The 22,317-nt window shown below is 55.3% G+C and overlaps 3 protein-coding genes across 7 annotated transcripts; 1 reads left to right on the forward strand and 2 right to left on the reverse strand.

Annotated features, from left to right (window-relative positions):
* Nucleotides 1-2,129: 2,129 nt before the first annotated feature.
* Rps9 (ribosomal protein S9) lies at nucleotides 2,130-4,324 on the reverse strand. The gene is made up of 5 exons (XM_070000804.1): nucleotides 4,229-4,324; nucleotides 3,813-3,934; nucleotides 3,558-3,680; nucleotides 3,096-3,282; nucleotides 2,130-2,373 (listed from the first exon to the last, which is right to left on the reverse strand). The coding sequence occupies exons 2-5, from the start codon at nucleotides 3,907-3,909 to the stop codon at nucleotides 2,196-2,198; spliced, it is 585 nt and encodes a 194-aa protein (XP_069856905.1). The 5' UTR covers nucleotides 3,910-3,934; nucleotides 4,229-4,324; the 3' UTR covers nucleotides 2,130-2,195.
* A 2,145-nt stretch (nucleotides 4,325-6,469) lies between these two features.
* On the reverse strand, nucleotides 6,470-9,948 carry Tsen34 (tRNA splicing endonuclease subunit 34). 3 transcript variants are annotated; one of them, XM_070000788.1, is made up of 5 exons: nucleotides 9,737-9,948; nucleotides 8,698-8,944; nucleotides 8,347-8,575; nucleotides 7,946-8,182; nucleotides 6,470-6,972 (listed from the first exon to the last, which is right to left on the reverse strand). In XM_070000788.1, exons 2-5 carry the CDS (start codon nucleotides 8,938-8,940, stop codon nucleotides 6,785-6,787), a joined length of 897 nt encoding a protein of 298 aa, XP_069856889.1. In that variant the 5' UTR covers nucleotides 8,941-8,944; nucleotides 9,737-9,948; the 3' UTR covers nucleotides 6,470-6,784. The 3 variants fall into 3 exon arrangements, with proteins under 3 accessions (XP_069856889.1, XP_069856888.1, XP_069856887.1); XM_070000787.1 differs by having other exon boundaries at nucleotides 7,946-8,203; nucleotides 9,713-9,948; XM_070000786.1 differs by having other exon boundaries at nucleotides 7,946-8,203; nucleotides 9,737-9,947.
* Nucleotides 9,949-10,501: 553 nt separating this feature from the next.
* On the forward strand, nucleotides 10,502-22,190 carry Mboat7 (membrane bound O-acyltransferase domain containing 7). Of its 3 annotated transcripts, none has more exons than XM_070000765.1 (8): nucleotides 10,502-10,763; nucleotides 11,400-11,478; nucleotides 11,597-11,726; nucleotides 12,615-12,741; nucleotides 15,350-15,509; nucleotides 16,905-17,265; nucleotides 19,796-19,972; nucleotides 21,280-22,190. In XM_070000765.1, the coding sequence occupies exons 2-8, from the start codon at nucleotides 11,403-11,405 to the stop codon at nucleotides 21,671-21,673; spliced, it is 1,425 nt and encodes a 474-aa protein (XP_069856866.1). In that variant the 5' UTR covers nucleotides 10,502-10,763; nucleotides 11,400-11,402; the 3' UTR covers nucleotides 21,674-22,190. The 3 variants fall into 3 exon arrangements, with proteins under 3 accessions (XP_069856866.1, XP_069856865.1, XP_069856867.1); XM_070000764.1 differs by having other exon boundaries at nucleotides 10,503-10,731; XM_070000766.1 differs by lacking the exons at nucleotides 10,502-10,763; nucleotides 12,615-12,741.
* The last annotated feature ends 127 nt before the right edge of the window (nucleotides 22,191-22,317 follow it).

Raw genomic sequence — 22,317 nt, forward strand, 5'->3', positions numbered from 1 at the left:
GATGTATTTGGGGCTTGGTTACTCTGCCTTTATGTTCTATCCTTTCTATTTTTAGCAGGACTGTTGCTACATTCTGGCTCATTTCCTGAGTTCCACTTTCCAGTTCCCTAGTTTTTCTGTCACCAACTGCTTTCTGTCACGATGGAATGTTCTGCAATCAGTCAGCAACAGTGTTCTTTTTTTGGGGGGGTCTGGTGGTGGGGCCTGAACTCTGGACCTGGGTGCTGTCCCTCAGCTCTTCAGCTCAAGGCTAGTGCTCTATTATTTGAGCCACAGCTCCACTTCCGGCTTTTTTTTTCTGCTTATGTGGTGCTGAGGAATCGAACCCAGGGCCTCAAGCATGCAAGGCAAGTGCTCTACCACTGAGCCACCTTCCCAGCCCCAACAGTGTTTTCTTTCTCTGACACCTACTTTTTTTTTTGGTGCCAGCCCTGGGGCTTGAACTCAGGGTCTGGGCACTGTCTTTGAGCTTCTTTGGCTCAAGGCTAGCAGTCTACCATTTGAGCTACAGCACCATTTCTGGCTTTTTCTGTGTATGTAGTACTAAGAAATGGAACCCAGGGCTTCACTTATGGTAGGCAAGCACTCTACCACAAAGCCACATTCCCAGCCCCAGCACCTACTTTCTGAGCAAGGCTGGATGCCACCCTCCAAACACCCAGGAGCTCTCATCTGCACATTTTAGAAATTACCCCCATGGGGCTGGGAAGGTGGCTCAGTAGTAGAGCACTTGCCTTGCATGCCTGAGGCCCTGGGTTTGATTCCTCAGCACCACATAAGCAAAAAAAAAAAAAAAGCCAGAAGTGGCACTATGGCCCAAGTGGTAGAGCACTAGCTTTGAGCTGAAGAGCTGAGGGACAGCGCCCAGGCCCAGAGTTCAGGCCCCACAACTGGACCCCCCCCCCAAAAAAAATCACCCCCATTCCGGCCAAGGTCACTGATTGAGCACTTGCAGAGTGTTTGTGGCAATCTGACCTATGCTGTCGTTCATTTGGGAATACTTGACAAAACTTTTCCGGCTGTCTAGGGTCAGGGGGTAGCTGGGGAGGGGAGGCTTGTTTAGTGCCTTAAGGCTATTTGGCTTAAGTCCCAAAGTGCACTTTTCCCCTATGGTCCTGGGGCTTGAACTGTGGCCTGGGCATTTTCTGAGCTTTTGCGCCCAAGGCTTACTTGAGCTACAGCTCTGGCTGGATGTTTCCTGACCGGCTTGGAATCACAACCCTACAATCTGTCTCCTTCCTGGAATAATTAGGATTACAGGAATTGAGCAAGGTGTCCCGTTGCCATGAAGCATGGCATACACTCCCTCTCCTGACAGGGCCGAGCTTACCCAAGGCTGGTCTTCTACTAGGGCCACACACAGACCTAGTTATTCTTTCACACTGTGAAGCAATGGTCCTTGGAAAGGACTGGTGGGGCCCACAACACCCTACTCCTCTATTTCCCCACCCACTATCCCACAGCAGCTGGGCCTACACTCAAGTCACATGTCTATCCTGACACTGAAACAGCAAGTTTCACCCTCTTCCCCTAGCATGACCCTTGCCCTGCTCACCAGGGTGACTCAAAGGGGTGCTGCCAGGTCAGAAGAGCAGGATGTAAAGTGAGATGCTTCCACTGCAGTTGGCCACAGATCCCATAGAATGCCATCACCTGTGTGCAAGCTGGAGGGGAATCCCATGAAGCTGTCCTGAACCCTGGACCTCACAGGACTTCAGGAGACCTGGGATCCGTGCCTGCACCGGTATTGCCCACTTAACTGACTTCTTGCTCAATTTCCTTTCTCACTTGCTCAGAATGAGACCACTTCCTCCTTCCCCAAAGGTCATGGCTCTGCTTACCAGATCAACAAAACTGATACCCTGTAGCCAGCTGCTCTCCCAAGTGACTAAATCACCAGCTTCTGCCCAAAAGTAAACCCTTCCGTTCTATACAATGCTTGGCCCACCCAGCTCTTAAGTATCTCCTTTACTGCTGAGGCTGTGAATGGAAGGACGGCCATCTGGGGATTCACAGCAGCTGAGTACAGAGGTGGCTGGCCTGCACTCAGCCAACATTCTCATCAACAAGCTGTGTGTAGAAAAGGGGAGAGGACAGTGGAAAAATGCAGCACCTCAATAAGCACCAAGTCCCGTGTTGATCGTGTTTTATTGACTGGAAAACTAAACCATCATCCAGCCCAGGCCAGTATGGGCTCAATCTTCCTCCTCGTCATCGCCGGCTCCAGCCCCGCCCTGGCCCTTCTTGGCATTCTTCCTCTTCACACGGCCTGGGCGGCCTCCCCCATAGGGAGAACGGAGGGAGAAGTCAATGTGTTTCTGGGAGTCCAGGCGCACGATGAAGGATGGGATGTTTACCACCTGCTTGCGAACCCTGGAGGGGGGAGGGCAGGTGAACAGGTAGACCAGACCACTAAGGCCCTGCCCCAACTTCCTTTGTCCTCAGAACTCATGTGCTGGGCACTGTAGCTGCACCCACGGGTTGCAGGCTGATGGGCACTCCTGATTCCGACAGTGTCATGCCAGGCTCCTGAGCACCAGGTAACCCACACAGAAGCTTTAAGGGTTTTCAAACAGAGCATCTGGAGGTTCTCTCCACCTCACACAAGAAATCCTGAGTGATGCTCTGGGTTGAGGTGGCTAGTTAAAGGTCAGATAGTACTTATCTGACTGCCCAACCCCTACAGACATCAACTGTGAACTTGTCATACTAGTGATGACAGAGGCAGAATGCAGTGACAGAGTTGGACAGGACCTGCTTCAAGCACGCCATACACAGCTCACCCTGTCCAACTAGGCCAGACCCCCTCCTCACCTGCCAAGGGGGCACTGTGGGGCTTTACCTGTGCAGTGGCTCACAGCCTGGCAGAGGCCTTCGCAAGGTGTACGGCTCAGGCCGCAGTGACCCTTGCGCTGGGCTAGGGGAATGAGGCTGATCCCAGATCACCCTCCACCCTTGTGAACGGGTTCAATCTGTACCCTCAAGGAGTAAGCTCACACCTATCAGCTCCAAGGGCTGCACAAGAGACAGGGACAGCAGGCTTAACACCGGCGACCACTGAGGGGCTGGGCTGGGGAGGACTCCAGGGGCAGTACCTGATATGGCGCTGGCGGATGAGCACACGGGCGTGGTGGATGGATTTGGCCAGGCCCAGTTTGAAGACCTGAGTCTGCAGGCGCCTCTCCAAGAAATCCTCTATCTTCAAGCCCAGGATGTAATCCAGCTTCATTTTGCCCTCATCCAGCACCCCGATACGAACAAGCCGACGCAGTAAGGCATTACCTGGAAAACAGCAGAGCCCACTCAGGGTGGACTAGGTACTGTTAGCCCAGGAGGCTGCCCAGATGCAGTCCACAGAAGTTCAGAACCTTCTCAAACTATCCCAAAGCCCTTGGGAAATGCAGCTCACAGTGGCAGAGCATAGGATTTAACCTTTGGCCCAAGAAAACGCAGATACCTAAAACGGCCGGCTTTGCCTGTTCAGCGTCACGTCTCAGCCTGGAACCTCAGCATCCCTGTTCCCGATTCCTCTGATGCTCCCCCCCTTCTATGCCCACCTTCGAACAGACGCCGTGGGTCCTTTTCGTCCAGAGTCAGCAGCTCCCGGGCAGCTTTGCGGATCTTAGCCAGGGTGAACTTGACCCTCCAGACTTCACGCTTATTCCGGAGCCCATACTCGCCTGCGGGTGGACAAAAGGGGGGCAGTGCAGGCTCAGGGCAGGATAGACACCCGACATTAAACCCTCCCAAACTGCCTTGCAAGCACGTGGGCAGCCTCCCCCGCAGACACCCCTACTGTCTCCGCGACTCACCGATCAACTTCAACTCCTGGTCGAGACGGGATTTCTCGAAGGGTCTCCGCGGGGTGACATAGGTCTTGCGACAAACCCAGCTCCTGGCCACCGGCATGTTGGCTCCCCTAAGCCGTCAGCGCCTGTGTGAAAGGGGGAGACGGAAAGAGAGCTTGAGAACCTGCAGAGCGCCTGCGCAGAAGGCTCACACTTGGCGCCAGCACCGCGCGTGGGAATTCATGACGAAATCTCGCCAGGAAATCTCACGAGAACGGCCCGGAAACTTTCCTAAGCTCACAATCGCCCTTCTCATCAGCTCTTGGCCTCCTTTGTGTTTTCTTCAGATTAACCGTGAACGCCCAGAATCCCTACGCGATCATGCACCCCGTTTCCCGCTCTCCCATACCCAGAAAATACCGCCGAACAGAAAAACTAACCTGCACGCCGGCTGTGGTACAGAAAGAAGAGTACTCACGCCGTGCCGCGCTCTTATACCAACGCCGCCGGCCCGTGGCGTCACCGCGCAAGACTGCCGTCTGCACCAATCACAGCAAGCGTTGTTGGCCGACAGAAAAGCAGTAGAGAAGAGAGGCTGGGCTAGAGCGGCGTCGGGCTGGGAGGACTCGGTCTGTTCACGCGGAGGGACTGGAATGAGGAACCCCCCCCCCCCCAGTCGGGCCGGCCACGTTTTATCTCGACTCTCGGCTTCCAAAGGAGGCGGGACGCGACCTGGCCCATCACTCAGGCTCCCGGCGTCCACGCACCACAGAACTGTCTAAGTTCCAGGTAAGATTCTTTGAAGAAACGAGAGAACTAGCCACGGTCTCCAAGCCACGCTTGCGCATTCTCTTAAGCAAACCTTTAGTAAGATTGATTACCACATGGAAGCATGCCCAGAAGCCTTGCCCAGTCCTCCATTTTAAATTCTTACACATGGGCTGGGACCTTGAACTGGGCATGCCCAGAAGTGTGTCGGCCATCTTTACTTCTGGCAGGACCTTACCACCGAGCATCTCCAGGAAAGTGGCCGCCCTTAAACTGTCCCTCCACTCCGTCCGCTAAAGTGCATAATTCCCTCTTTGGAAATGCTTCCAGCGTGGTTTGCCTGCTGTAGGTAATTAACCATCTTTCACTACTGCTTTATCGCCCGAGTTTGGTTTTTGACAGTATTCGCCAAGATGTGAGCAGAGTATTTGGTTACACCTCAGTCGCTGGGCTTGGTGGGTCGCACCAAATTGTGTCAACTGCTGTAGGACTTGTCTTGATGCCGGAGCCTTCTTATAGCGCAACCTCCTTCTGCAAAGGGCTTCCCTCGGCTCCCACTGGAGGGTCTTGAACCATTAAGTTCCAGCCCAAAAGGTGATTTGGTGAGTAATGAAATCTCCCGTTTAGTCATTGAAACCTGAAGCATTAGCGAGAGCTAATCATACTAAGAATTATGCAGAAAGCTGGCTATTTGAGGGTGAAGTCGCTTTGCCTCAAAGTGGATCTCACTATGTATGGGCTGGGAATGTTGCTTCGTGGTGGTATAGTGCTTGACAAGCATGCATGAAGCCCTGGGTTCGATTGCTCAATACCACATAAACAGGAAAAGATGGAAGTGGCACTGTGGCTCAAAATGGTAGAGTGCTAGCATTGAGCAAAAGCTCAGGGACAATGCCGAGGCTCTGATTTCAAGCCCCAGGACTGGCAAAACAAACAAACACAAAAGACCTCACTAGATCATAAATGCAATGAACAGCAGAGGCTTTTTATTATTGTTTTTTCGACTGTTAGAGATTGAACAGGGCATGGGCACTGTCCCTTAGCTTTTTTGCTCAAGGCTGGCGTTCTACCATTGAGCCAAAGCTCAAGTGAGAATAAAAGTCTCATGAATTTTTCTGCTTGGGATGACTTCAAACCACCAGCCTCTTGAGTAGCTAGGAGTACAAGCCTGAGACACTAGTGCCCAGTTTTTTTGTTTTTTTTTAACTCCCACAGTGCTGATATTAAACCCAGTGACAAACATACTTGGCAAGTGCACCCTACTAGGCTGTGCCCCAGCCTGGGCTCTCTAAGGGACAACCTCATCACTTAACCCATGATTAAATGTATCTTCACCTTTTGTCCCACCAGTACCAGCAGCTCATACCTGTAATCCTAGCTACACAGGAGGCTGAGATCAGAGATCAAGGATTGAAGCCAGATTAGGCAGACAAATCTGAGAGGCTCTTCTCTCCAATTAACCAGCAAAAAACTAGTACTGGATACTTTGCTTAAGCAGTAGAGTGCGAGCTGTGAGCAAGATCATGAATGAACAACGAAGGCCTGGTACTGGCACCAAAAAACAAGACGATAAAACCCCCTAAAGAACTGAGGGTAGAGAATGTGTTTATAAGTTAATCGCCAAACAGTCTCAAGTGATAAGAGCCCTGCCTTGCAAACATGGAACCCTGAGCTCAACTCCCAGTCTTGCCCACTGGTTGGGAGTGTTGCTGAAGTGTCAGAGCACCTTCTTCACAAGCACAAAGCCCTGAGTTCAAACCTCAGATTGCCCCACCCCACCCCCCCAAAAAAGAAAGGCCAGGTAAAAGCCCAGCTCCACCACTTACAATTGAGTGATTCTGGGCAAGTTATTTGCCCTCTTTTTTCTCACCTGAGTAAGCACCCCACCCTTGCATGATGTAAGGACTAAAAAAAAAATCACAAACTTGACATTTATTCAACAAAATTCATTGAGATCTAAGCCCTGTACAAAACAGAGAGGGGTCAAACCTAGACCCTCTGTGAAGAAGCTCACAGTTTGGAAACAGATAAACTACAAAAGCAGCCCAATCAGTTAGTGCCTAGAAGTAGGCTGAGCCTAAAAAAGCTGTAGTGTTCCGAACCCTAGGGTCAACATACAGGGAGAATCAGGGGTGCTGATCTCCACGCAGAGGTGAGTGCAGAGATGAGTCTGGGCCATCTGGGAAGGCTATTGCTGAGGGTCAGGTGTGAGCCCTGGGTGGTGGTGCTCACTGCAGGCTGGCCCACTGCAGGGAGGTATAGACCACCTTACCGTCAGGCTGAGGAGAGCACAGCAGCAGTGTCTTTCTGACACTGGTCCCAAGGCGGCCAGCAGAGACCAGATCTTGGAGTGGGATGGGGTCTTCAGCGGCCCAGCACTGAGCTATGTAGTGGGCATGGAAGCGGAGTGGGTCACCTGTGAGAGGGAGATGGGCATGTAGGGGTTCCCAAAGGCAGAGGGTTGGAAGACACCAGTACAGGGACCCAGGGTCATTTCAGCACCATGTGACCTAAAAAATCTACTTCTCAAGATTTCTTCCTAGTGGCAAGAGCTAGTACTGAAAGCTACAGGGAGAATGGACAGGGAAGATAATAGACAAAAATAAATAAATACTGAGAGCCTCCATCTCAATGGAAGTTGGGGGTTGTGGCATACTTGTCATCCTAAATATGATAGAAAAGTAAAATAAGAGGATCCAGGTATGGGCCCAAGGAAAAAGCAAGAGCCAATCTCAACCAATAGGAAAACAAAGAAGCCGAAGATATGGGTCAGCAGTAGAACATGAGTTTAGCAAGTGTGAGACTGAGTTCCAACTCCAGTACCGCAAAAAAAAAAAAAAAAGTATAGTAGCACTAACGTATAGCTACAAAGTCACTTAATCACATAATTACCAAAAAGATGGAAAAGATTAAACCACAGACTGACTAAGATCTTACAGTATATCTGTAAGACCAAAGATTATATTGCTAATAAAAGGCTGGACCTAAAGTAATGTAAATCCATAGCTTTGGTGGTAATTTAAATGACATATAGGCATCTTCATATCTAAATAAAAATAAAACTTTTCCCATAGGAGTTTTCGGTCATCTCTCTTATAAGCACACATGGACTTCCATGACTTTTGGTCACTAACGCTGTTGCCTTGACAACTTACATTTGGCTCCTTCCCAAATTTGCAGTTCTATCTGGGAGTTTCTGCACAGGTGTGTGTGGACCCTCAGTCTGTGTTTACCAAGTTATTTAAGCCCCACTGCAGATGAGCACCAGAGGCATGTGGCTTGTCTTAAAGCTTTCAGACACTTAAGGAAAAAACCACGACACAAATAGGAATATGCAGAACACACGTAGGAGTGGAAAGACAGCCAGCAGAGCTGGGGCCTGCGCTCACCAGGATACACCAGGAAGTCACCGCCAAACTTGCCAGCACCACTGAGGAAAAAGCCGTGCTCCCACAGGTCTTTGTAGATGCTGTAACGAAGCTCGTGGGCGGGGCGGCCCGCGTGGGGCCAGTCTTTGGACTGGACCCGCCAGTCTAGAGGCCTAGCCTTGACAGGTCGAGGCCTGGCGGTGGCCAGCTGCACAAGCTGGGCCGATCTGGGCAGCGGAGCCACCTCATTTGAAGGTCCTGGTTGGGAAGAGGAGAGGACTGGGGGTGCGGTGGGGGGGAGGGGGAGGAGGGTCTAGTGAGTTCAAGGACAAAGTCCTCCTGCCCCCAGGGAAGGCTGGCCAGAATTCCCTGGAGCCCCCCCCCCCATCCATCCCAGGCCTCCATCCAGATCCGGCTCTCACCTGTTCCAGCCTGCTCCCCAGAAGCCTGCCCATCCCTGGAGTCATGCTCTTCCGCAGCCTGGCTCCCGCCAGCAGCCCCCGAATCCAGCTCCAACCTCTGCTTCTTGGCAGCCTGGCCTTCTGCTATCTTCTCCTGGAGCTCCTGCCGCCGGGTCTCCCGGGCCTTGGCGGCCAATGCGCTTTGCTCCCGGAAGCTCTGGTCTTGCTGGAGCTTGAATGATGCCAGAGCCTACAAAATACGTAGCTGGAGCCCAAGACGCACTCTGCGCCCCCCCCCCCCCAGGCCTCCCGACCACGCGTTCCAGAAAGGGGTCTCCCAGACCCCGCCACCTAGGGCCCCCTAGCTCTTACCAGTTCGTGCTGGCGGGGATCAGGGCGCGGGGCGCTGACTAGGGTCACGGCGCCGATCTCGGCCAGGAGCCGCGCCTCCTCGGGCATGAGCAGCAGCGGGAGGCCCAGGCGGGAGTTCTGGCGGGGCCCGCGGGGTAGGGCGCCCACCGTGCGGCCCCCGACACCCAGGCGCTCCCGCAGCGCCTGCACCGCCTCGGCCCCCCACACCAGCGAGCGGCCGTTCGCCACTTCCACCACCAACATCTTCCTGTTGGAGGAAACGCAGAAGTCACGGCGGGACTGCCCAGGGCTCCCCCACGCCCCCGACCCCCGGGCCGTGCCGAGCCGCGCACCCGGAGGTAGGGGCGGCGCCACGCTCACGTCGCACCCGACGCCAGGCCCCGCCCCTGCAGGGCGAAGGTGCTCAGCCCGCCATTAGTCACTACCGCCACGCCCCCGGAATGACTATTTTGGAGACGCCCCTTTGCAAAGCGCGCCCCTTCGTCCCGGAAGGTGTTGGGAGAGCTCGGCCGAAGGCTCAAGCTTTACCGGACCCTCTATCTCCGCCTCCGCCCCTCCAAGGCACAGAGGTTCGGCTTTCCCGCCTTCTCTGCGCTAGGCCCGCCCCCTTCCCGCGCAGGAGGCGTGGCTGATACCAGGCCGCACCCCCTCCCCGTTCAGGAGGCGTGACTGAAACTATGCCCCGCCCCCAGCGACAGTGGCTCGGCCGAACTCAAGCCCCGCCCCCTCCGCGCAGGCGGCGTGGCCAAAATCAGGCCCCGCTCCCTCCGCGGGGCAGAAGCGGAGGCTCCCCCGCCCCCTCTCACACCTTCCCGAACGTAAGCGATTCCAAGTTCGGGACTCCTCCCTTTTCCCCAAGCTGCGGCCCTCTTCCCAAACGCAAGGTTTGGAGCGTTAGGGCCTCAGAGGCCCCCAGCAATCCCGCAGCCTGTGGCCCCGCCCCCTCCAGCCACCAGCGCTCCCCGACTTAGGGAAGTTCCCGCCCTACGAGTGAACCCCATAGCTCCCAGGTCACCCGGTGTCTGCTGGGCGGGCTCACCACACTCGGGAGCGCTCAGTGTGCGTCCTCGCTCCTCTTCAGAATGTCCCCCTGTCCTCCGGTGGAGTCAGGCCTTCACTTTGTAAACAACTCACAGTCAAGGCGGAAACTGCCCCTACTGAGCGCACCCGGCGCGGCTTCCTACCCCGCCACCATACCGACCCCAGGAGTCACTTTCGTCACTCCGCCACGCAGCCAAGCAAAGTCTGGGTTCGCCCACGTCAGGACCATGGCCCCGCCCCGCTGCCCACGCTGGCCCCGCCCCGCGGACCTCGCTGACCCCACCCACGTCAGAGCTATGGCCCCGCCCCGCGGACCTCGCTGACCCAGCCCACGCCAGGTCCTTGGCCCCGCCCGCGCTGACCCCGCCCCCGCGGGGGTGGGAAGATTACTCATGGTCCCGCCCCCCCAGGTCCTCCAGGGGTCTGTCCCTCTCGTGAGGGTCCTTCTTTCCTCCAAAAAAGACTCCGTGCTCCGCCTATCACCAAACCAAGGTCTCGCATACTTGATTGTTTCCAAATAAACCGGAGCTTGTGGTCCTGCCCACTCCCGAGCCACGATTGAAATTCGCGTCTAGCCCCGGAGAAAGCCGAGGCCAGTGGCCCCGCCCCCGAGCCGTGTAGGCGAGCTGCGGACTGTGCCGGAAGGAGCCCTGCTCAGGCCCTTCCCCCTCCCGGGCCTGGTAGGGGCGTGGCCCTTACCAGGATCCAATCCCGCGTCCCTCGGGGCCCGGAGCCAAGCCCTTGCCACGCCCCGAGGCCACGCCCCCTCACGTACTCCCGGCTCTGCGCCCGAGCTCCGCAGTTCGAACGCGGCCCGGAGGTCGGGTCTCGGGCGCGTTCCTTCTGTGCCCCTCCCGATCCCTGTCGGCGGCTGTGACCAAGCCCCGCGGGATCTGACTGTGCGGAGACGTGCTGAGAGAGGAGGTGTGGCGCGGACCGCGCTGGGCTCGGGTTCGGGCTGCCAGGCCTCCTCCCGCCCGGTGGGCGGCTCAGGTGGGCCGGGTGCAGGAGAAGCGGATGGGCAGGTGGGCTCGGGTGCGGGGAGTGCGGGCCGGGTGCGGGCAGGGCCGATCCGCAGAGGGCCGGGTGCGGGCAGTGCGGGCGCGCATGTGGGCCGAATGCGGGGATAGACGCCTAGGGCTCCGCCCGGTCGGGTCGGACTCCGCGCCGGGCTGCCGCGTGCGCGGAACCTGAGGCTTGGGGGTGAGGCGATCGGCTGTCGGGTCGAGGTGGGCGAGGCCCCGGAGCTCCGAAGAGAGCGGGGCTGGAGGCCTAGCCTCCTCCGGCTGCTCGGTCGACGGGGTGGGAGTGGCTCCGGTTTCCCGAAGAGGGAGAGGTTGTGGGGGACCCCGGAGGGACATGGAGGGGTCCTGGGGTCCTCAGAGGAAGAGGCAGGGCCGTATTCCGAGTCCGGAAGACTGTTTTGGGGTCCCAACCGGAAGAAGGTCTTAGAAGGGGTCAGGGGGGTAGTTTTATTTTTTGTATTCGGGAAGACGTGGAAGTTCTGGATCCTGGGAGGAGAGGACTCAGGGCCTGTCTCTAGGAGGTGGGGCCGGATCGGCCCCTTCGTCCTCCGCGGGAGGACCGGACCGCAGGCCACACCTGGGTTCTTACTGTGAGCCCCTGCTCTTCCCCCACCCCGCCCCACCTCGCTTCTCCAGACCATGTCACCCGAAGAATGGACCTACCTAGTGGTTCTCCTTATCTCCATCCCCATCGGCTTCCTCTTTAAGAAGGCTGGTGAGTCAGGTTCCCTCAGTGGAAAATAAAAGGTGGGCGGGGACAGAGGCAGGTGGGGTTCTCCCCCCCCCCCCCAGAGAAGATTCTAGACTTACACACTGTCCCCTTTCTCCTGCAGGACCTGGGCTGAAGAGATGGGGGGCAGCAGCAGTGGGCCTGGGGTTCACCTTGTTCACCTGTGGCCCCCACACTTTACACTCCCTGGTCACAGTTCTGGGGACCTGGGCCCTCATTCAGGCTCAGCCTTGGTGAGATGTGGGGAGGAGGAGGGGAGGAGGGAGAGGAGGAAGCAGCCTGTTTCCTCTGTCGGTCTTTGCTGCTTCTGCTTTATTCTCTTGATGTCCCCTGTTTTATCTCTTTTATTCCTCTGTCCTGTGTCTAGTCTGTCTTGTCTTCTCCTGTCTCCTGCACCTCAGTCTTCTATACATAGTCATAGTTGGACCTGTCACCATTCAGTTATGCATCTCTCCCACCTCCATCCCCTATCCTGATGTTGGTGCTGAAAGAAAAAAATGGAGGACTAAAAGGTCTTCACCCGAAACTTCTCTTTTTACTTACTTTTTTTCTATGTGCTGGCACTGAGGCTTGAACTCAGGGCCTGAACAACTCTCTCCTGCTTTCTCCCCTCAAGACTGGTGCTTTACACTTCAGCCACTGCTCTACCTCCTGCTTTTTTTTTCCCTCTGTTGGTCGTGGGGCTTGAACTTTGGGCCAGGGTGCCATCCCTGAGCTCTTTAGCTCAAGGCTAGCTCAAGAGCCACAGCGCCACTTATGGCTTTTCTGTTTATGTGATTCTGAGGAATCGAACCCAGGACCTCATGCATGCAAAGCAAGCCCTCTACCACTGAGCCATCTTCCCACCCCCTATTTCCTGCTTTTTGTTGGCTACTTAGAGATAAGTGTCTCACAGGCTCTCCTGCCCAGGCTGGCTTTGAACCTTCATCCTTTATCTGTCTTCATTGTTCTCCTCCATGTGGCTGCTTTGTCTGCCTGCCATCCTCTGTCCCCTCTCTGCCCTCCTGTTTTCTATTTGAGTGGGAAGAGATGGGGGAGGATTTGTGGCTAGACCCTGGGAACGGGGAAGCAGGGACCAAGGTCCCTGTGTCCAGCACAGCCGCCTCCCACCTCTGCCCCAGCTCCTGCCATGCCCTGGCTCTGGCCTGGACCTTCTCCTACCTCCTGTTCTTCCGAGCTCTCAGCCTGCTGGGCCTGCCCACTCCCACACCCTTCACCAACGCCGTCCAGCTGCTGTTGACACTGAAGGTCAGACTTGGGGGTATTGCGTACTCCCTTCATCCTCCCTGGGAGCCAGTTCCTCCCACCCCTACCCTCCTCCTCCTCATCCCTATGGGGGAGGGGGCAGCCCTGGGCACCAGCCTTTGCTTAGGGACAAGGTTCACCAGTCACATACTTATGAGCAAGTCTTCGCCTCTCCACTTGTTTTGGAGTAAAGAAATGGCCCACATACTCCAACAGGAGGCGTGATTTGGCACTTGGAGTGTGCCTGTCCAGTGCTCCTTGAGTCTAGCTCTGCTTCTTCATCACCTGTGCAGTTGGGTAAAAACAGACATGGCCTCTGCCCTCAACCAACACAGAACTGGTTTCCTAATATGTCAAGGATCCAGTGATGGAGATCAGGGAACAGAACCCTGAGCTTGAGAACTGGTTTCTCCAGCCTTTCGTGTTCTTATCAGGAGTTCAAAGATAGGCAGGTTGGCCAGCCAAGTGGAGAGCTGGAGAGGAGCCTGCCAAGATGTCTGCAGCCCAGTGGGCAGAGCACCACACACACACTATCTGCCCCATCCACTTTTTTTGTTGTTGTTGTTGGTCATAGGGCTTGAACTCTGGGCTTGGGCGCTGTCCCTGGGCTCTTCAGCTCAAGGCTAGTGCTCTACCACTTGAGCTACAGTGCCACTTCCAGTTTTCTAGTGGTTTATTGGAGATAGGAGTCTCACGGTCTTTCCTGCCCGGGCTGGCTTTGAACCGAGATCCTCAGATCTCAGCCTCCTGAGTAGCTAGGATTATAGGCGTGAGCCATGGGCGCCCGGCCCCATCCAATTTTTGCAGAGCACAGGGCGGGCTGGACTGTGCGGCCAGGCCTTGCTGGCCATGGTGAAAGTCTGAACTTCTTGCAGGGACCAAAAAATTTTTAAAGCTTTTTAATTTTTTTTTCTGCTCATCCTAGTGCTTGAACTTAGGGCCTTGTTGTCCTTGAGCTTTGTTCTCAAGACTAGTGCCTTACCACTTTAGCCTCAGTTCCATTTCTGGTTTATTGGTGGTTTGTTGGTCATAAGAGTCTCACAGACTTTCCTCCTTGAGCTGGCTTCGAACTGAGATCGGATCTCAGCCTCCTGAGTACTTAGGATTACAGGTGTGAGCCACTGGTGCCCAAAAAGAAAAGGATTTTTGTTTGGGGTTTGTTTCTGAGAGAGGAAGTGTGACCAGTGTTGCATATTTTAAAATAATTCACCCTTAGCTGAGCGCTGGTGGCTCACACCTGTTGCCCTAGCTACTCAGGAGGCTGAGCTCTGAGGATCCCAATTGGAAACCAGTCCAGATAAGAAAGTACAAGAGATTCCTATCTCCAATTAACCACCAGGAAACTGGAAGTGGGCAGTGACTGAAAGTAGTAGAGCACTTGCCTTAAGCAAAAAAAAAAAAGTGTAGGGACAGCACACAGGCCCTGAGTTCAAACCCCATGACTGACCTGACCAAAAAAAAAAAAATTGCCCTTGTAATCCCAGCTACTCAGAAGGCTGAGAGCTGAGGATCATGGTTCAAAGCCAACCTAGATAGGAAAGGCCATTAGGCTCTTATCTCCAGTGAACCACCAGAAACCCAGAAGTGGAGCTGTGGCTCAAATGGTAGCACACTAGCCTTGAGCAAAAGAGCCCAGGCCCTGACTTCATGCCCCAGGACTGGCACAAAAGAAAAAATAATGATAATTCACCCTGGAAGCCAAGAGGAAAATTAAAGGGAGCAAAGTAAGGCCGGATGAGACAGGATTCCTTTATGAACCGGCTGGTGGCCAGTGATGGCAGCTGGATGCACTCTTTCTGCTGGAAGGTGGCAGAGTTCCTGCAGGAAATGCTGCTTTGGGAATAATTCCAGGGATGCTTATTCACCCTGGTGGAGGGCAGGACAGAGATGAGGGGAAGGGGCAGTGCAGGAGTTGAGAGCTATTAGCAGTCCTGGGTGGGGTTGGTTCTGGAGCTTTGTAGAATAAGTGTTGTGTGGCGCCATCTTTCTAGTGTCCTCGGCTCACCTCCTGCCTTCCATCTACTAGGCTCTGGCCACTGAATGAGGCAGGAAGCCACACACACACCTGTTGCCTCTGAACAGCTTCAGAGTGGATATGGAGAGGCAGGAGGCCTCTGGTGCAGGCAGAAAGGAGGGGAAAGACTAGATGGGTCTGGGGGTGAGGGAGTCTCTGTAGCACCCTCTTTCTCTGAGGAAAGCAACTAGATTTGCTTTAGCAAATGGGGGGTGTTGTGTTCCATTTTGAGGGTGTTAAGTTTGACCCCCCCCCCCCAGACCTCCAAGCATAAATGGCGACAGGAAATGCTAACTAGTTTCTTTTTCTTTAATTTATTGTAAAGATGCTGTGCAGAGGAGTTACAGTTCTGGATAGGTTCTTATACTCCAGGAAAGGATGTGTGTGTGTGTGTGTGTGTGTGTGTGTGTGTGTGTGGTGGTATTGCATGTGGATGGTATGTAAAGATACATGTGCAATCACGTGACAGCATGCATGCCCTAAGGCTGAGCTCTGGGAAGGCACCAGCTGTACTCTCCACCGGTTTGAGATCTCAGCCCCACCTAGAGGGCCTTGGAGCTGACCAGGCCCTGCCTGCACCTGTCCCCATTCCCCCAGCTGGTGAGCCTGGCCAGTGAAGTCCAGGACCTGCACCTGGCCCAGAGGAAGGAAATGGCCTCCGGCTTCAGCAAGGAGCCCTCTGTGGGGCTCCTGCCTGAAGTCCCCTCTTTGATGGAGACGCTCAGCTATAGCTACTGTTACGTGGGGATCATGACAGGTGAGTGGGCCTGCCCAGCACATCCACCTCTGCACCCTGCTCCCCCTTCACTGGAATTCCTGGCCTGTTCTCTTCCTGTCCTGTCCTGCCCCGCCCCACCCCACCCCACCCAGAACCTCCTGCCTGTGCCCAGGATGGTCCAACTCTTCTGCTCGACTCCATTTGCTCTAGTGGGTGATGTTGTCATCCTGAAGGCTTGATTCCTCTACAACCAGAGCCACACTGCTGCAGACATGGGTTTGTGTCAATGGTAGGGTTGAACTCAGGGCCTAGGCGCTGTCCCTAAGCTTCTGTGGCTCAAGGCTAGCGTTCTATCACTTGAGCCACAGCACCATTTATGGCTTTTTCTGAGTAGTTTATTGAAGATAACAGTCTCATGGGTTTTCCTGCTCGGGCTGGCTTTGAACCGCAATTCAGCTCTCAGCATCCTGAGTAGCTAGGATTATGGGCGTTAGCCACCGGTGCCCAACTCAGCCTGTTTTTTGAGGCAGGGTCCTTGCTGCATAGTCCAGGGTGCCTTGAACTCATGATCTCCTTAACTTAAACAAGTCACTGGCTATTAGGATGGCTACAGAATTACACAAACATCATCTCTCTGTCTGTGGAACAGTTTCATCTTTCCCAAAAGAAACATCTTTAAGTGGTCTCCATCCGTCCCTAATTGGCTCCCATCTCCCATCTATTTTCTCTTCCGTGACTGGTTCACAGGGAAATCACCCCACCTCCAGGTCTGACCTGTCTCCACCCTGAGTCCCAATCCCTTCATTCCCAGCGTCCCTCTGTGTGTGTATGTGTGTGGTAACTCACTAGGGTCTGGGCACCCTCCCTTAACAGTTTGCTCAAGGTTCTCTACCACTTGAGCCACAGCCACAGCTGTACTTTTGGCTTTTTACTAGTTAATTGCAGGTAAGAATCTCTCAGCGCTGGTGGCTCATACCTGCCATCCTAGATCTGAGGATCTCAATTCAAAGTCAGCCCGGGCAGGAAAATCCGTGAGACTCTTATCTATAATAAACCACTAGAAAACTGGAAGTGGCGTTGTGGCTCAAGTGGTAGAGCACTCTCTTGAGCTGAAGAGCTGAGGGACAGCACCCAGGCCCAGAGTTCAAGTTCCATGACTGATCTCCCTCTCCCCCCCACCACAAAATCTCTCAGACATTTCTGCCCTGGGCTGTGTTTAAACTTTGCCCCAGCCTCCTGAGTAGCGGAGATTACAGGTGTGGGCTACTAGTGCCCGGCTCTAATTTTCTGCTCTTTCTCCCTGAGTCCCTTGTCCCCTCTGACTCTAGCTCCCTGTCCCCATCCTTTGGGTGTCTGCAATTTCTGCCCCTCTCCCCCATCTCCTGCCCGGGTCCTGACACAGATCTGACTGCCTGCCCCTCCTTGGCTCCCCAGGCCCCTTCTTCCGCTACCGCACATACCTGGACTGGCTGGAGCAACCCTTCCCCGAGGCGGTGCCCAGCCTGCGGCCCCTACTGCGCCGCGCCTGGCCGGCCCCACTCTTCGGCCTGCTCTTCCTGCTCTCCTCCCACCTCTTCCCACTGGAGGCCGTGCGTGAGGATGCCTTCTACGCCCGCCCGCTGCCCGCCCGCCTCTTCTACATGATCCCTGTCTTCTTCGCCTTCCGCATGCGCTTCTACGTGGCGTGGATCGCGGCCGAGTGCGGCTGCATTGCTGCTGGCTTCGGGGCCTACCCCATAGCCGCCAAAGCCCGGGCCGGGGGCGGCCCCACCCTCCAATGCCCACCCCCCAGCAGGTCAGGCGGGAGGGACGCCCCCCAAGACCCAGCAGGCCCCATCACCAAGGGCTGGGCCTGCCCCTGAGTGGAGAGGAGAGCAGGGAGTGACCAGGGCAGGGCCACCGCCCTGCCATAGGCTGTGTGTCCCCCTGCCCCCCCTCCTCTCCCTCCTCTTGCCCCCTTACTCCCCTCTCTGGGCTGTGGGGAAGTGGCCCCTCCTTTGTTGCTAGCACTTGTCCCGCCCCCCCTCGGTGTGGTGAGTCATCCTCTGTTGCTAGGGAGAGGAGTGTGGTAGGATAGCAACCACACATTCACCTGGTGTTGCCATGAAAGTGTCACCCCCAGAATCACACTGTGCTTGGGGACTGGAGGTGCCATTCTGTGGTAGTGTTAAGCGCCTTGGCTAGGGAAACAGGATCCCTACAGACCATGGGGTCACTCCTTTCCAAAAGTTATTTATTTATTTATTTATTTATTTAGTGCCAGTGCTGGGGCTTGAACTCAGGGTTGTGCCTTAGGTCTTTCAAAAGCTCTACCACTTGAGCCACAACTCCACTTCTGGCTTTTTTTTTTTTCCCCTGGTTCATTGGAGATAAGGGTCTCAAGGACTTTGCTGCCTAGGCTGGCTTCAAACTGTGTTACTCAGATCTCAGCTTCCTGGGTAATTTGGATGACAAGCGTGAGCCACCTGTGCCTGGCAAGAACTCTTACTCATTGTGACTACAGGACCTGCACCCCCCACAGGGGCCCCTGAGTGGCCGAGAGCCAGCCCCTGTTTGGAAGGGAAGAGCATTCACTTACTGCTTGCTGCCAGCCGAGGGGAGTCCATTCCCAGACCACAGACCATCTTCCTGTGGCCAGGAATCTGAACCTCAGCCCCAGCCTGGACATTTTTATAAGTTACAGGGCTAGAGAGTGTCCAGCTGTCTTGAGAACATTTAGCTTCTGTGTTGCTAGGGAAATGCCATCCCTAGCATCGGATGAGCCTCTTTCTGGATCTTTCTGGCTTGGGATAGGGAGGGGCACCAGCTTTCTGTGCCAGTGGAGAATCACTCTGGGGCTGGAAAGGTGGCTCAGAGGTAGAGTGTTTGCCTTGCATGTATGAGGCCCTGGGTTCAATTCCTCAGCACCACAAGCAGAAAAAGCCAGAAGTGGTGCTGTGGCTCAAGTGGTAGAACACTAGCCTTGAGCTGAAGAGCTGAGGGACAGCGCCCAGGCCCAGAGATCAAGCCCCATGAGGGACAAAAAAAAAAAAAAAATCACTCCTAGCCAGGCGCTGGTGGACGCCTATAATCTTAGCTACTCAGGAGGCTGATAGCTGAGGACCATGGTTCAAAGTCAGCCCCGGACAAAAAAAAAAGTCATGAGACTTTTCTCCAACTAACCACTCAGAAAATCTGGAAGTGGAGCTGTGGCACAAAGTGATAGAGCACTAGCCTTGAGCAAAAGAGCGCAGGGACAGTACCCAGACCCCGAGTTCAAGCCCTACTCCTTACTAAGGGTTTGCCACCCCCTTAGCAGTCACAAACTGCCGTTCTGTGAACTTAACCATCACTGCCCTTGTCATTGTGGGTGGACCTCCAGCTGCTAAAGTCCTCTAACTCTACCAAACTCATTCCTAAAGAATGGTTCCAAGCCAGGCGCCGGTGACTCACGCCTATAATCCTAGCTACTCAAGAGGCTGAGATCTGAGGATCGCAGTTCAAAGCCAGCCTGGGCAGGAAAGTCCGTGAAACTCTTATCTCCAATAAACCACCAGAAAACCAGAAGTAGCGTTGTAGCTCAAGTGGTAGAGCGCTCGCCTTGAGCTGAAGAGCTGAGGGACAGCACTCAGGCACAGAGTTCAAGGCCCACGAGGGACAAAGGAAAAAAAAAGAATGGTTCCATCCAGTCACAGAAGCCACGGGGCATTTGTACAAGCTAAGCCTGGTTCCCAGTGCTGAGCTGTTTGCAGCAGTGACCTGGAAACCTCAGGGTTCCTGGCGGTGACACTTCTTGAGCACACACAGGGATCAGGAAAAAGACTTGCTCTGGAATCTTCCCTCACCAGGGGGTGGGGGGGGTGGGGAGTTGGAGGGGGATGCAGGCTTGTTGCTAAGGAATGCCTTTTCCCTAGCAACAGATCCCAGAGAGTCACCACTCTACACGTCTCCTTAGCAACCATGAGCCACCTCCTTAAGACACTTGTTTAGCAGCTGCTGTATCTATGTTGAAAGCTGCTCTGAATAACCAAATCTGCTCGCTAGAGGACTTCCGGGCTTAGCAGCTGAACCCTCCTTGCCCCCCCCTCCCAGGTGTCTTTTGGCTGTGGTAGACCCCAGTAGTCAGTGACCAAGGGAAGAAGAGGTCCTGAGTGAGCTGTGCCTCACGCCCCGCCCCCCTCCCCCCCCCCCCCATCCTCCCCTGCTGTGGCCTTAGCAAATGTGGTAGCCTGAGCAAGTGCTGTCCCTTGGGCAGAACCCCCTCCTTAGCACTGGGGCTGGGACAGGAGCGGGGCTGGCGGCGGGGCCTGGCTGAGCTGCATGTCTACCCCACCCCCACCCCTCAGTCCGGAGGAGGCCACTTCCCTGGAGTATGACTATGAGACCATCCGCAACATCGACTGCTATAACACCGACTTCTGCGTGCGGGTGCGGGACGGCATGCGGTACTGGAACATGACGGTGCAATGGTGGCTGGCTCAGTACATCTACAAGAGCGCACCTGCTCGCTCTTACGTCCTGAGGTGAGGGGACACCCCACCCCCCGACAGCACAGGACTACATTACCCAGCTGCCTTGGTGGCATGCCTATGGTTACAGCTGAGCCCCTCTGCCCCTGAGGCTCATGGAAGTTGTAGTTTTCTTGGCTTGTGCTGGGATAAACCCCTAGGCCTAAGGTCAGCCTTCCATAGAAATAGTGTGCTGCCCACATGTGGCTCACTGAGGAACCCGGAGGGGCTGGCTGACCTCTTGGTTTCCACAGCTGTTCAATGGAGATAACTTACTTGATTGGCAGATGAAATGACATAAATGAGGTACTGGACTTAGTAATGTGTGGCTGAGAAAGTGCTGGCTCAGTGGGTTGAGGTTTTAAATTTTAGGCGGCACTGGGGTTTAGACGGGGCTTTGAAGTATGTGTGTGTGTGTACACACACACGCCATCAAGGGAGCTTGCACTCGGGGCCTTGTGCACTCTTGCATAGCATCTCTTACTCAAGGCTGGTACTCTGCCACCTGAACTACATCTCCATTTCCAGGTTTTTGCTTGTTACTTGGAGATAAAGAATTTCAGGTTTGTCTACCAACCTGGCTTTGAACCTCAGAACTCAGCCTCTTGGCTAAGAATTTGTGTTTCTAGCCAGGCGCCGGTGGCTCACGCCTGTAATCCTAGCTACTCAGGAGGCTGAGATCTGAGGATTGCGGTTCAAAGCCAGCCTGGGCAGGAAAGTCCATGAAACTCTTATCTCCAATAAACCACCAGAAAACCGGAAGTGGCACTGTAGCTCAAGTGGTAGAGTGCTAGCCTTGAGCTGAAGAGCTGAGGAACAACGCCCAGGCCCAGAATTCAAGGCCCACCACCAACCAAAAAAAAAGAATTTGTGTTTCTGACAAGTTCTAAGATGATACTCCAGACCCTGGGATCTGCTTTGACAGTCTGGGGGCTAAAGAGTTAGGATTTCTAGGGGCTGGGAAGGTGGCTCATTGGTGGAGTGCTTACCTAGCATGTATGAAGCCCTGGGTTCGATTCCTCAGCACCACAGAAAAAGCGGGAAGTAGCACTGTGGCTCAAGTAGTAGAGTGCTAGCCTTGAGCACAAAGTTGCTCAGGGACAGCATCCAGGCCCTGAGTTCAAGTCCCAGGACTGGCACCAATAAAAAGGGGGTGGGGGAGTTAAGACTTCTAGTCCTGAGGGAGGAGGAGCCCTGAGTATGAGACAGAGCCCACAGCTTCCTCCACCCTCAGAGCCAGGGAGGAAGATGTCTGGGTGTGAGGGAGAAGGCTGGAACCTGGATGTTAGATTTCCAGGTTCTGACCGCACCCCCTCCCCCAGGAGTGCCTGGACCATGCTGCTGAGCGCCTACTGGCATGGCCTGCACCCCGGCTACTACCTGAGCTTCCTGACCATCCCGCTGTGCCTGGCAGCCGAGGGCTCTCTGGAGTCAGCTGTGCGCCCGCGGCTGGGCCCCAGTGGCCAGCAGGCCTGGGACTGGGTGCACTGGCTCCTGAAGATGCGAGCCTACGACTACATGTGCATGGGCTTTGTGCTGCTGTCCATGGCCGACACGCTCCGGTACTGGGCCTCTGTCTACTTCTGCATCCACGTCCTAGCCCTGGCTGGGCTGGGGCTGGGCCTGGCACTGGGCGGGGGTGGTCCTCGCCGGAGGAAAGTGGCCACGCCGGCCCAGGCCTCCCCGCCAGCCCAGGAGAAGCTTCGGGAAGAGTGAGCTGCAGGATGGCCACGAACCAGGCCACTGTCTCCTCTCAGCAAGGGGCTTCCCTGGGGTCGGGGGGCGAAGAGCGCCCCCCCCCATCTTCAACTAACCACCCTGCGTGAGGCACGTATGGGGTGCCCCTCACCAGGGAGGCCCCGCGCCCAGCAGGGGGGGTGGGTGTTGCCCACACTGGCCTCCCAGCTGCTCCACCTGGGGGTAGAGGGTTACACGTGTGTCGTTTTCCCACCCTCACCCCCCCAGTGCTGAAGAGGGGACTGTGGAGATGTCTTAAATCCTTGTTGCACACACACATACCAATGGTGACTGGAGCATCAAGGCCAGGTTCTGGGACGGAGAGAACCTCTTGTGTCTTGATCCAGCAAGGGGAAACTGAGCTGGGGACGGGGGGGGGGGGGAGCAGGGGGGGACGGGGTGCTCCTGCAGGGGTCACCTCCGCCCCCCCCCACTCCTGTGGTCCTGGGCCTGACACAGTTTGGAACTGTAAATCTTTTCCCAATAAAGTGTTGCACAGGCCTGTGGGTGTGAGACTGTAAACCAGCGGGGATGTGGGGCACCAGCAAGCACAGGCAGGACGGGTGTGACGGGCCACCTGACCGGCGGACTTCGCCTCCCAGGAGGCCTTGGGTTCTAGGAAG

This window comes from Dipodomys merriami, unplaced genomic scaffold (assembly GCF_024711535.1).
Source record: "Dipodomys merriami isolate MVZ:Mamm:240054 unplaced genomic scaffold, mDipMer1.0.p SCAF_57, whole genome shotgun sequence".
Lineage (NCBI taxonomy): Eukaryota > Metazoa > Chordata > Mammalia > Rodentia > Heteromyidae > Dipodomys > Dipodomys merriami.